The following is a 13,134-nucleotide window of genomic DNA, read 5'->3' on the forward strand; positions in this document are numbered from 1 at the left end:
GAGCTTTGATAATAATTATTAAAATAATACGTTAAAGATATTGTTCATATCTGTATTGGAAAACATTACAAAGATCTGTTTTTTTTTTTTTTTTTACAATAATTATTTATTAAACATACAAACAGAGCCATATTAATAATTAATCATCTCTCTGCTTTAGTCAGTTGGTCCCCTATGTGATTTAACCATATTTAACCGTGTCGATTATATAAACTATATAAAAAAAAATAAAATAAAAAATACATTTTGTTTTTTGCTTGTTAAAGAAAGGAGTAATAATGTGTTAAATAATTCTGATTTGTATTGCTGTAGGTAGCACTTGGTGCATAGATTTTTACATCTTAATGTGCAAAGTTTTTGTATATTTTATTTACTTACTTACTTAACTAAAAAGCTAAAACTCTTTTTTTTTTTAAATCAATCAAAAGTTGTGTTATTTTGATTAAATAAAAAGAAAGCTGTTAAAGACTACACCATGGAAACAAAGTTGAAAATGGTCACTTCAGGTTAAGTTAAATAGGATTTTTTCCAGTGGAAAAAAAAAGGCTGCTTTCTGTTTTTGTCTCCAGAAGAATCAGGCTGACAGAAGGACAGCAGCAGATTTAAATGAGCTTCAGCAGGAACTGCAGCAGAGTTTGGATGAATGCAAGAAGCTAAAGGAGAAACTGGATAAAACCGAGGCTGAGCTCAACACCTCCATGGAAGAGTGAGTGCAGCCATGACTCAGGAATGATTAACCTGCTAGTTTGTCTTTTCTTTGGAAACTGTCCACTCAGTGTAAGTGTTTCAACTCTGGTTAACTTTAAACTGGACGAAGTTTATGTCTCGGCAGTAAAACAATGTATAGATATTGGTTTTGTCGACAGTTGAACAAAAACTGCAAGTGTTTCAGGCGTTGGTTCTGGAATCTGTTTTTTTTTTTTTTTCTTTTCATAAATATGCTTGCATGCTCTTAATTTGAGGCAGTGAGTTGCTGGTTTGACTCTAGCTCTGTCCTGCCTTGCCTGGTGTTGGTAGTCAGAGGCCTAGAGGGGCAGACTATATGACAGCCACGACGCTTCTGTCAGTGAGCCCCAGGGCAGCTATGGCTACAGCGTAGATTGCCACCATCAGAGTGTGTGAATGGGTGAAGGAATAAATGCAGTGTGAAGTCCTGTGAGGTTCTTGGACTTCATAAAGCACTATAAAAGGACGAGACATTTACCATCAAACTTAATTTTCAAACAGAATTTTCTTTTACTAAGAATAGGTTCAGTGTTTAAGTTTATATAACCTTCAGCGATATATGAAAGGTGTTTCACATCCATTAGCAGCAATAATCTCCCAAGTGTCACATGAGCATTGAGTCGAGCTGAGGTCTAGCGTTCAGCTCAAGCAGGTGCTCCCATTTATATGCGTGAGTTAAAGTGCAGGTGCATGAAGAACTCGCTCTTGTGCTGAGATGTCCTGTGCTTTGTCAGGCTCTACCAGGTGAAGATGGAACGGGAAAAGTACCAGACAGAGATCAGGGACCTGCAGGACCAGCTGTCAGAAATGCACGATGAGCTGGACTCAGCCAAGAGGTCCGCAGGTGACGGAGAGAAGGAGGTCCTCATGATGGTAAGCGCTGGTGTTTATTGTCAGGCAAGGATTAGCCGCTCTTCCTAAATTAAAGCCTGGGCGTTGTGGGATTTAACAAAGAGAAAGAGGCATGGGATGATTCTAAGGTAAACAGTGCAGACTCATTGCCAAAACAACTTGTTTCAATGCCATCTTTCCCATCAACAAAAAAGATTTTTGGGAAGATATATTTGGGAAGAAGTAAACTGACTGAACCAAACTGAAACATTGTTGAAGGAGAGTTTTATTAATCTAATACAACTTTTCAGTAAAACAAGATTGAGGCGTAAATCTAAAGAGCCCCTCTTCTACAGAAACCCTTTATTGTGGCTGAATTCTAACAATTCTACAGAGCAGAGACACAAAATCCCTCTGCAGTGATGTAAGACTCATTGCAGGTTGTCACTAATGCTTGATGGCTGTTGTTGCTACCAGCGTCTGCACAACCAGTTGTTAAAGATAGAGTGGAGTTACCCTGCTTACACCGGTCCAGGCTGGTTTGGGTGGGTTACTTTACTACATAAACAACACAAAATAAACATTTAAAGAACACTTTTCTGTATTTACCCAAGTCATCTTGTACATAAACAATTATTTAATCCAAAATATTTAAAGCTTATATGAAAAAAAAGAAAAGTGTGAGGAAAAACAAATCTTTATATGGGTTTACTTCTCTTAGAAGCATTGTAATTATTTTTTGATTATTGCTTCATAAACAATTTAGTTAATTCTTATGAATTATATATTTATAGCATAATGTCTCCTAAACACTATACACTACACCCTGTTTAATCAAACTAAACTATTTTCAGTTCTTTAAATGAATTAAATTCCTGTAAAAGCTTGGCACAAAACAATCTAAGCTGCAAACGAACAACATGAAGTTTAAAATGATTAGCATCCTTTGTTAAACCTTGAGTAAAAAAAAAATAGAAACACTGATTTAACTCTGTTTAGAGGTTCAAACATTTGCTTTTATTTAAAATAAGGAGATATTAGTTGTTTATGTGCATGACTCTGGATTGAGTGGTATTAAAATCTCCAGATTCTGCTCCAGTTTTAGAAATCTTAGTGTTTTAATGACAAGAAGGGAAGGATATTGGTTGAATTTTACAGCTAAAGTCCTGTCTGAAATAACACCAGCTGCTTGTCTTTTTCACAGGAAATGATGCAGCTGAAGGTGGAAATGCAGGAAGCTCTCATACTTAAGGAGGATTTGGAAGAATTGTTGAGGAAGCGAGAAAGGGAGCTGGTAGCCCTCAAAGGAGCTTTGAAGGACGAAGTAGCCGCTCACGACCAGGAGGTGGACAAGATGAAGGAGCAGTATGAGAAGGAAATAAGCCGACTGCAGACATCTCTGGAGGAGGCCAAGCAGGTAATCAGCATCCCTTCCCTCACTGCCGTCCCCCCTCCCTCCGTCCAGGAATGTCTCCTGTCACAGAGAGCTGTGGAGATAAATGCACCATGAGGGGAAAACGATGGTTCTCCTTTGTGTTTGGAGGAAGTTTTTGATTCCTACACCATTTGTCGGGACAACGGAAGTTTCAAAACTTGATCAGAATCCGCTAAAGTCAGAGCAGAAGCCTTGCGTGAATAGATTTTACAGAACAAGGAGTCAGTGATGCCTTTTTATGTCATCTATCACTTCACACACATAAAATATAGAACCTTTCTATGCTGAGTCACATCACAGCCTCAAACTAAAGTAACAGACTGACGTAAACCAACCCTACAAACCTCTCAGGCCTTCACCCAGCAGCTGATCAAATGATGACAGTGAAAGTAGATGACTTTCCCTGGCTGTGCTGAAGAGGGGGCTTCCCTACACTATGATGCCCCCACCACAGTGCTTTACTGGGGTTGATGCGACGTACAGACATAGACATGCATGTTGGTTGAAAGCTTCTAGAAATTTTGGTCCTGAAGGCCTCAACATAAAAGTTAAAGTTCACAGGAATCGTGCTTATTAAGCTTTATAGTTGATCGTGTAAACCTATTTACACTAGAAGGCTGATTTATATCTTGGAAGCTTGATGGTATGAATCAGGATTAAACCATTAAATCACACAATATTTCAAATTACTAAGATGGTTGGATAACAGTAAATCTGCATATGATGGCCGTTTTCATGACTTGGTATGGAAAAAAACTTCAGCAACACTTAAAAGTGCAGGAACACTCTTTATTTGATATCAACGCATTTCAATCTTAAATAAGGTGTGTTCCTTCACTTCAAATGTTGCTGAAGTTTGTTCCTCACCGGTTCATTGGCCGTCTTCATGCAGCTTGGAAGTTGGTACAGTTCTGCCTGCAATTGGGTCTGTGCAGGTTTTAGGACTTACTAACCACAGTTTTAATGACAAACCTGGCTGTAGTGGAGAAAGCTGACTGCTCAAAGGCTGAAATGTTCTCCGGTTATAGCTCATGATGAAATCACTCAGTAGAGGAAGAGCCAAAGCGTGCAGTATTCCAAACTAATGTGAATATCTGATTATTTTATTCCGTTTCCCTTAAATACGACTATTTAGTTAAAACCTCAGTGATGCTATGAGTTAAGCTTTTAATATTCTTAAGACAGCATTTAAACTATTTCTATATGTTGTAGTTTAGTCCTTCCTGTTTTGTTTAGGGGTGTCAAAATAAATGCTTTCCTGGAAGTGTGTGGTTGTCGTATGATTATGTCCAGTCCGCTGTGGTTAATGTAGGTTAGCTATATCTTGTTACTCCAGTGGCATCTTTGCACACATCCTGGAAGAGAAGCAGCTGACTTCAATTAACCTTTAAATTCCAGCCCTACCAGCGTAGATCTCACTCTGTGATAAGAAGATGGCTTTCTGCTGATGTTTTGCATGTTTGCAAAAGGAATGCAAAGAGCTTAAACGTTTCATTTTGTAATGACTTGGATGTATTGGTCAGCCAGAGTAATTTATGAGCAGTGGTCAGAACCAAAAACTATATTTATCTTCTGCCAGAAATGTAGTTGCATTCAGCAGAGTTGTGCAAGCGAAACAATCTGGGATCAAAACGGTCAAATGTAGCTTATCTTTTTGCATCAGAAAATGTCGGAGTGTTTTCTTATCTGGTTCTGCTACATTTTATATCATGTTTTACTGGAAGAAAATCTCGAATTTAAAGACACTGAAACAGTGTTTTTTAGAGTTACGGTTAAAATAACAACAAAACAGATTTCCTTAAATCTGGACTTCACAGCAAACTTGGCCCTTGTTAAAAGATCGTAAGGCTGAATCAATACTGATCTGTAGTTTGACTTTAAAGTTTCAGAGTTGGGTTTCTGGCTCATCTGCGTCCTGTTCGCCTCAAAGAGTGGAAGTTGTCCTTGTTCTGGGCTTCCTGAGGGCCAGGCAGGGGTCCACGGTGACACTTGGCAAGAAAAGGTCTATGAGGATGTTTCCTTTTGTTGAACAGAGGTCCTGATTCTCAAAGGAGTTTGCTGTCGGGGGTTTACCCTGGCTGCTTTGTAAACACCTGGCCAGATAAAGTCATTGTTTCACTTTTAGAGCATCGCTAAGGCTGAATCTTTTCCTTCAAATTCAATACAGGCATTGTTCCGAGGCCACATCTGTTGTTTCCATTAGGTGGAAACAATTACGTATGCTTTCTTTTTCCTATATTTTAGGTGCCTTCTCTCCAACTTTCCTGTCCCTGTTATAGAAACAAAACACCCACAGCATAATGCCGCCTCCCCTATGTCTGTTTGCTATACGTTTCCCTCATACTATAAAAGGTATATTTTAATTTTTTTGCTTCTTACCTTCCTGTGGATGTGTAAACATTTTTTAAATTATATTAGATACATTGGATCTTCTTTTTGATAAGAGTAATGTGGGGCTGAATTGATCCATAAAAACAAAAGCTCCATCCTGAGTCTAAGTATTTTCTTCCCTTTGTATGGCTGTGATGTTTCAGGTGACCGTGTAACCATGAATGCTGGAAAGTGGAGTACTAATTTGCTCTACATGCATGTTAATTGTAGTGGCAAGCCATCACCAATCTAATGAGCTGTGTTTCCCCCAGTCGCGCCATGCTCCCTCTTCTTTCTGAGCCCCAAAAAAAAAAAAAAAAAAGTGGGTGGTAATTGTGGACCTCAGTCAATAATGAATGATGAGTTTGTTTCACACAATAAAAGCAGCGGGGGTTGGGACGTGCTGAGTAAGTGGGTCAGTATGCTGTAGGAAAGGGGGGGTAAGGCTGCCCCCCCCCCCCCCCCAACAACAGAAAGGAATTGGGGGCCTGTTTTGTGTCTTAACTTGAAAGCTGCATTGTTTTTTTTTCATGGGCTGAAATGTGTGGAATTTTATCGGGGTTGAAAAATCTTGGCCACACCGATTAGGCTTTGCTTATTTTCACTAGTATTACACAGCGATCGGCGTTAACAAAAGCCATCTGCTCGTTTTGGAAGTGGGTTTGCTGCTTTTGTGTCTGCGTGTGAGAAATGTGGTGGGATGAGGTGCAGTTGGAAGGGATGAGGTTTCTCTTTCAGGAATGTTGGGGTCAGTGTGGAGAATGCGCACCCTGTAGACCTCAGCTCCAGCTCTGTTACACTGTACCCACTCCCACTGTGGGAGAAGCTCAAATCTTTTCATTTTTGCCTCCTCAGGGTGCAGTAGTTGCATCCCTATCTCTGCAGCACTCCAAATTCTCAGTGATGGAGGCCTGAATGGGTCCCGGCCTTTTCAAACTTTAAAGTTGGAGCCTTGTGCTTATCACATCATTTCCAGTTCTTGTTGTGTTTCACCAGCTGACCTAAACCGCTGTGTGCAACACAGCCACATTGTTATCAAGCCCTGATCTGTAACCTCAATCCCCAATGCTGTATTTTTTAATTTCCCAACTCCGCAGTTTCCTCATAGGACTCCACCATGATCTCCTGCTCACCTAAACCCAGTTTATTTTCTGCTCTTACTCCTACCCCATCCTGCCTCTCTGCTAATCTCTACCAGCGTGTAAACTCAAGTCTCACTGTCTGATCATCAAACTTACACAGCCCAGAGGAGAGTTCCCCCTCAGGCTTTTTGTGGAAGTAAAATCTGTATATTTGATGATAGCACTGTATACCCCAGCAAAGCTGTGGGAGTTGATTTACCAGATGGCTGGAAAGAAGAGGAAAGAAGGGAGGGAGGAAATGCTGATCTTGACTCAGGCAGCAGGGTCATAACTGTTTGTCCTTTGTGAAATATGATTTTTCTCTGAGTTTTCAAATGGCTGTACTGATAACTTTGTAGTCCAAGAGCTTTAAGCTGTTTCAGGAACAGGAACTAAATACTTGGTGAGGTTTTTCAGTAAAACTGTTTGGAAACTACATGTGGATTTAGTGGAGTTTACTTACTATGCCCTGTCGCAGGGTCACATCAAAGGTAACCAGATGATCTACTATTGCTTAATTTGCTGTAAGGCTGATTGTTACTTTGCAATATATCTGGATGTGAAAATGAAGAAAAAAAGGGTATTTTCTCAAACATCAAGCTCAACCATGACGGTTAACATGACTTGTTTTGCTTCATATATGTCTGCATCCTGTCTACTCTGTTGACTTAGAAAACTTTTATTCTCATATTCTATACAGAGTGTATACAAAATGACATTTGGTTTTATACAGCTTTCAGACAGTGGATGAGAAGCAGCTTAGCAGCAAAATGAACATGAACATGATTTCATTTCATAAAGTGCAGCAGTGATCAAAAAACATGGTGCAAAAACGCATTGATATGGAAGTTCAGAGCATTTCAAGGCAAATATATATGGTGGAAATATGCAGTATTTTGGTTTGGCATTATCAGTGTGATGCAGAGTCTGTGACATGATTTAGAGATTTCAACAGTCTGATGGCAGTGGGGAAGAAACTCTTGCAGAATCTGCTGGACCTGCATGGAATGCTTCGTAGTCTCTTCTCAGAGGGCAACAGGGAGAACAGTCCATGGTGGGGGTGTGAGGGGTCATTGATAATGTTTTGGGCTCAGGACACACAGTGCTGGGATGGAGGGAAGAGGAGCCCCTATGAACTTCTCTGCTGTTCTTCCAGTCTGAGGCGTTGCAGCCTCCACACCACACAGTGAGACAGCTGGTCAGAACGCTCTCTATGGTGCTTCTGTAGAAGGTATTTGGATGAGGGGTATAAGTGAAACAGTAACAGGACTGTTAGCTTATTGCTGTGTTCTATTCTAACAGTCATCTGAATATCTGTGCATTAAGGTTCCGTGCTTTACATCAAAGCAACAGGCTTAGATGTCATTGCTTGGAGTCATTTCAAATGTTCAGCATGCTGAGATGAGTGGATCTTCCTCTGAAATGTTAAAATTCAGATTCCATGAGTTCCAGTGAAAAAACGCTGTTGTTTTCTTTACATCCTGGTCGTTACAGTACAGTTTGTTTATCAACAGCACAGGCAGACAAACCCATATAGAGCCAGTGGCCTTACATTCTTTAGTGGGAGCTTTATGAGGTATTCTGTGTTTTGGACACATTGAATCTTCACAGTTGTTGTAATACTCAATTTCCTTTGTTGTTGTTTTTTGCTATACAGAAGCAAGTTGGATAATCTCCTTTTGTAATGTGTTGCCTGGACTTGATTTTTAGCTTGTGTGCAGACACAGACCTCTGTGTTTGGGTTGTTAATCTTTGCACTTGAACTGTTGTCTGGGATGTGTGTTTTGGGTGTTTCCTCTTTGTCTCAAGAGTCTTCACTATATTATCTTCTTGGCCCTTGGCCTACCAACTTGAACATATCTCTCTGTGCTTGACAGGATTGTGTTTTTTTTTCCTCTGAAAGTCGAGCTTTATGAACACCGAGTGCACCATAATATTTGTGATTATGTTTAAGCTGTGGTTGATTTGGTACGATGCTTAATGTTAAACTCTTAGCCTTTGCACTGAATGATTCATTTTTTTTAACTGTAAGAAACGCCTTGGCTCATGCTTTCTGCATGCATCAGCTAATGAAGTCACCACAAAAAACAGCACAGCTTAAGATAATTTGAGCTTTGATGTTCCAGTTACTTTTTCCCCTCCTTTCAGATTAAAGTCATTGACATCAAATCATTGTCTTGAAAACATTCCTGCTTTCAGTGATGATTACATTTGTAGACTCAGGCATCACTACGTCATGAAAAATGAGCTTGCAGCAGTTTTGTGTGGTCACAGTTTCCCTGGTTACTGTAATGCTTTAGTAAATGTGTAGTTTGGCCCTGCATACAGACTATACTAAAAGCTGGTGTCTTGATCTGTTTTTTTGGGGGAAACAGTACAAGATTTACCGTCTCTCTTGACCAAAGAGATGCCAGAGCTTTTCAGCTGTCATGCTTTAGGTTCCTCCTTTTTACTCTGAGACATTCCAACCTTTTGCCTGGATGGCTCATCTTGTTCATGGGTACTGTTACCTTAATGCACTTACTTGGATGAGAAAATCTCTTTTCACATTTAGCAACGGTAATTAAGGCCTATTTGAACGCTGTGGTTCAATCCAAGATAAGTGATAAAGAAAGAAGCACAAGCTTTAAACCAACACATTTTCTTCCAGACAGGAAGCTTATTGTAAGTTCTGAAGACTTCTTCTTTTGAGTGACAGTAGTGTTGGAGTATACCTGGTTTTTTGAAAGTCACAGATTTAATACAGATAAAGTAAATATGCAAGTACATTTCTATTCATATTTCACTCTTCTCAGACAGCAGTCGAAGTGCTTTACACCAAAAATTTCTGTCATTCTGCCCCTAAAGGTTTAAATGTTTTAAACGATTATTGAAAAAGTAATGCAGTGTTGCTGCTCCCCCACTTGCTGCTGCAGACTGTCGGTCAGATACATTACAGAGAAGTCCTACGTTATTCCCCTAAACATTTATTTCTGTTCATGATAAACATTAACAGGGATGAAACGCTCATTTAAATAATGTTGTTTTAAAAGCTACATTGTGTAGAATGCAAGAAATATCCTAACTCATTTTATTTATCAGCTTGTTGTACTCCATAAAGAGCATAATGGCAGCAGATATATTTTGCACCTAAACACCGCTACCATAGGGGGTATTTATTCTATATTTTTGCTTATGTTTATATATCAATAGAGTTGGGCAGTAATTGAATATCACAGTATAAATGTATTAAGTAACGAGGATATGACATTACAGATCATTTATTATACATTAAAATCTATAATTGCACTTATTAGCGTTTTTAAAAAGTCAAACTTTTTCATTGACTGACGTTAGGGTTTTATGTGTTTTTCGTATTTACCGTAAATATCTCTAAAATGTTATACTGGAGGATTTTTATGATCTGTCTAAAACAATGTCTTCAGTTTCTTAAGGATTCTGTTGTTGGCATTTTCAGATGCATGTTGAAATGATATAATTTCAACCAAAATCTAAATATATAAGCCCTTTGGTATCAATGAGCCCTATGTGTCAAAATCAAATCACCAACACAAGTAATTACATGTAAGCTTATTCGAATTGATTAAACCGGTATGTTTTGCAAAAGGTGAAATTAAGGATAAAAAATCAGATAATTTTAAGACAGTTTTATCATAGATTTTTTTTTTTTAGTGCAGCGAACAATATAGTATTCTTATTTTAGGTTATAGAAGCATAAGAAACACACAGTGGCCAGGTCTGCTTTTATCTCCCTCACTAGAGAATGGGACCTGCCTGCTGTGGCCTCATTTGCTAACTGCATAGAAAAATGTTATTATACCAAACCTTGGGCATTTTAAGCTTGTTTGTAAAGCTCCAACATCAGGAAGTCCTGATCCCTAATTCTTAAACTCAAAGGTTTTATTTCCTATGTGTTTGGATCCTGAATCTTAATCTCATTTAAGACCATAGACATTATTTACTTGAAATTTACGTGTTCAATTGTTGCTATCATGGTAATATCGATCGGTAGTTGTAATTCAGTTGCAGAGGACTGTTTGAGAGTATTTGGTTGGCTTAATATTCCAAAAGTTGTGCATAAAAATTCTACTTGGACTAATGCAGTTTACCAGCTTTACTACCTATGATCTGTAGTTAAATATAAATTAAATTAATAATAATCCTGGCAGATTAAGTTTAAAGTAATCTTTTAATTTGATCATTATATTTCCTCTGACTTCCATCCTCAAAAAATGTAAAAAAAAAGGCTTTTTAAAATTGTTTTTGTATTATCTTTTGGAGAATCCTTTTTTTTCCAATTAGATCTACAAAAGGGGCATGCAATTATTTGGGTCCAACCATAGAGCTTAATGGCCAATATCATAAAGCTTAGAGAGAGTAGTGAGAGCATTTTGGTTAATCATGATGGAAATAATCTTAAAATGAAACCGCAATATGACATGATTTCCTAACATTGCAAAGCCGTGATTTATTGTCGTGGAACTCAGCTCCACTGACGATTCTGTTTGCCTGATCCAGACTTACTGTCCATAGATGTTTTTCATGCATAAGGGTCAGTTTATCTCTGAATCAGTTTTTATTGTGTTTTTCTAACTCAATCCTTTGTACCCTGGAAAAGAATGAGGCCGGTCAGTTCAGATGCAAACATCTAAGAGAGAGAGAGAGAGGGAATGTGAGCACAGCACACGACCTGGAACATGTGCTCCACTTCAGCATTTGTTCTGTGCTTCAAAGACCGTGCAGACTTGGTTAATGTGCAACTTTGAATAAACAGTTTGAGCACACATAGAGACCCTAGTCAAACTTGGAGTTTAGGGTAGAAAATGGAATAAAATGGATCATCATTAACTCATGCCATTAAATCATCTTTGTCTGCTTTACAGATGCAAGTAACAGAGGTATAAGAATAATCTAAAATGGCAAATTAAGTCCGCTTTTGTCATTTTTTATCTTTTATTTTTCTCTAAAATGTAACATCATTTTTCTCTGTTTACGTAGTGCTCACTTCAGTGCTTGTATCTTAGAAGTGCACAGAAAGCCGATATTTTCAGAGGCTTCATTAACTTGGAATAAAAGCACTGATTTATCAGTTCAAACCAGATCTGATTAACCTACAGGCTTGTTGCACCGACTCAAAATAAAAATAACATTAGGAGGGAGAGTCTCAAAACAAATGAGGTTAATGTTATTTCATCTCCATCCTGCTTCCTCCTATAGAGCTGCAGCACTGTCTTTGTTAAGAGTTAAAAACACATGCAGGCTAATGTGGGAAGTGGGACACATGGTTCCTGGTGTTTATTGGTGCTTTTGTTTCTTTTTTTAAGTGAAAGCTGTGTTAGCCCCCTAAAAGTCTTTAACTCTTTGTTTATTTTTACCTTTCCCTCAATTATAGCAACGAGCATAATCCTGAAATGAGCCAGATATGTCACATGTGTTGACATTTTTAAGGTGGTACAACTTAGATGGAGATATTTCTTATTTTAGGTGACAGCACTGTGAGGAACTGAGTCCCCCTTCAGGTTTTTTATATTTTCTTTTCCTAAACATTAGATGTTTCAGATCATGAAGTTTATTATAATGTCAGGCAAACGTAAAGTTGGAAAAAACACAAAAAGCAGTTTTTGATTGATTTCTTCTGTCAAGGGAATTTAGGTTGGAGACGTGATCTGTTGTTTTTGAGTTCTTAAAGCCTACTTCATGATGTCAGACAGGTTTAAATTAGCCCATTCAAACCTGCCTTTTAAATTGTATAAGATTGCCTTGGGTTGGCTAATCTGGATTTTATTTTCTCAGTTTAATCGAATGTTAAGATTACTTTGATGATCTGAAATCTGCCAAAAACAGCCTTATAAACTCTGAAAGGGCCAAATTGTTACCATGGAAACATTGTTTAAAGCGATGAGGTAAGCTGCTGAGACACAATAAGGACAGAAATCTTAGGTTAAATAATTTTTCACTGTAAAAGTTTCAATTTGTTTCCAAAACCATTGCCAGACATAAATTCTCATTTGTATTGATGATCACGTTGAACTGAGAATGTTTTCCCTCTGACTTCCTCTCTAAAAGTCCCCACCATGCAGCAATGAGGGCGACTGTAGAACAGGTCTGACTGGCCTGCAAGCAATGAAGCAGGGAGGCGTCCATCATCTTTTATCATTCTCCAACATTTCCCTGTTCTTGCAGAACAAACACAAGACGGGCCGGCCGTCACACTCTTTTTACACCTGTTGCAGACGGGTAACAAAGAAAAGCTGTCATAATAAAGCTCTCTTCATAACACACACAGAGCTGTGTCTCCCTCAGATTAGCTCAGATTTCTGTTTTAGATAAAGTTTCCTAAGGAACAAACAGTAGAAATACCTCAGAAAGAACCCAATGAATGTATTTTAGCTGGAATATCTTTATGGTTGGGACTTTTGCTCTATCTAATTGATTCACTGTGTTAGCATACCGGTTTTTAGTGTTTTTGCTCAAATTAACTGATGTCACTTGGTAAAAAAAAAAACAGCTGACAGAAGAGGGCGTGTGCATCTTCTGTCATGCGTTTGTGTGAACACATACTGTACACGCAATGACCCGAGGACTACAACAAAGGGAAGCCTCCCTGTATGCAGAGATGGCCTCCAGCCCTGAAATCCGCCAGAATATTTG

At 38.5% G+C, this 13,134-nt stretch overlaps 1 protein-coding gene across 2 annotated transcripts in view; it reads left to right on the forward strand.

Moving 5' to 3' along the window:
- The window catches only part of cgnl1 (cingulin-like 1), a 35,875-nt gene that overhangs the window by 9,626 nt on the left and 13,115 nt on the right, over positions 1–13,134 (forward strand). For both annotated transcript variants that reach the window (XM_038274694.1, XM_038274695.1), the window contains exons 6-8: positions 570–706; positions 1,461–1,599; positions 2,762–2,974. In XM_038274694.1, the coding sequence (XP_038130622.1) occupies positions 570–706; positions 1,461–1,599; positions 2,762–2,974 (489 nt within the window). The remainder of the gene's footprint in view (positions 1–569; positions 707–1,460; positions 1,600–2,761; positions 2,975–13,134) is intronic.

Source organism: Cyprinodon tularosa, unplaced genomic scaffold, assembly GCF_016077235.1.
Source record: "Cyprinodon tularosa strain WSP-4 unplaced genomic scaffold, ASM1607723v1 ctg924, whole genome shotgun sequence".
Lineage (NCBI taxonomy): Eukaryota > Metazoa > Chordata > Actinopteri > Cyprinodontiformes > Cyprinodontidae > Cyprinodon > Cyprinodon tularosa.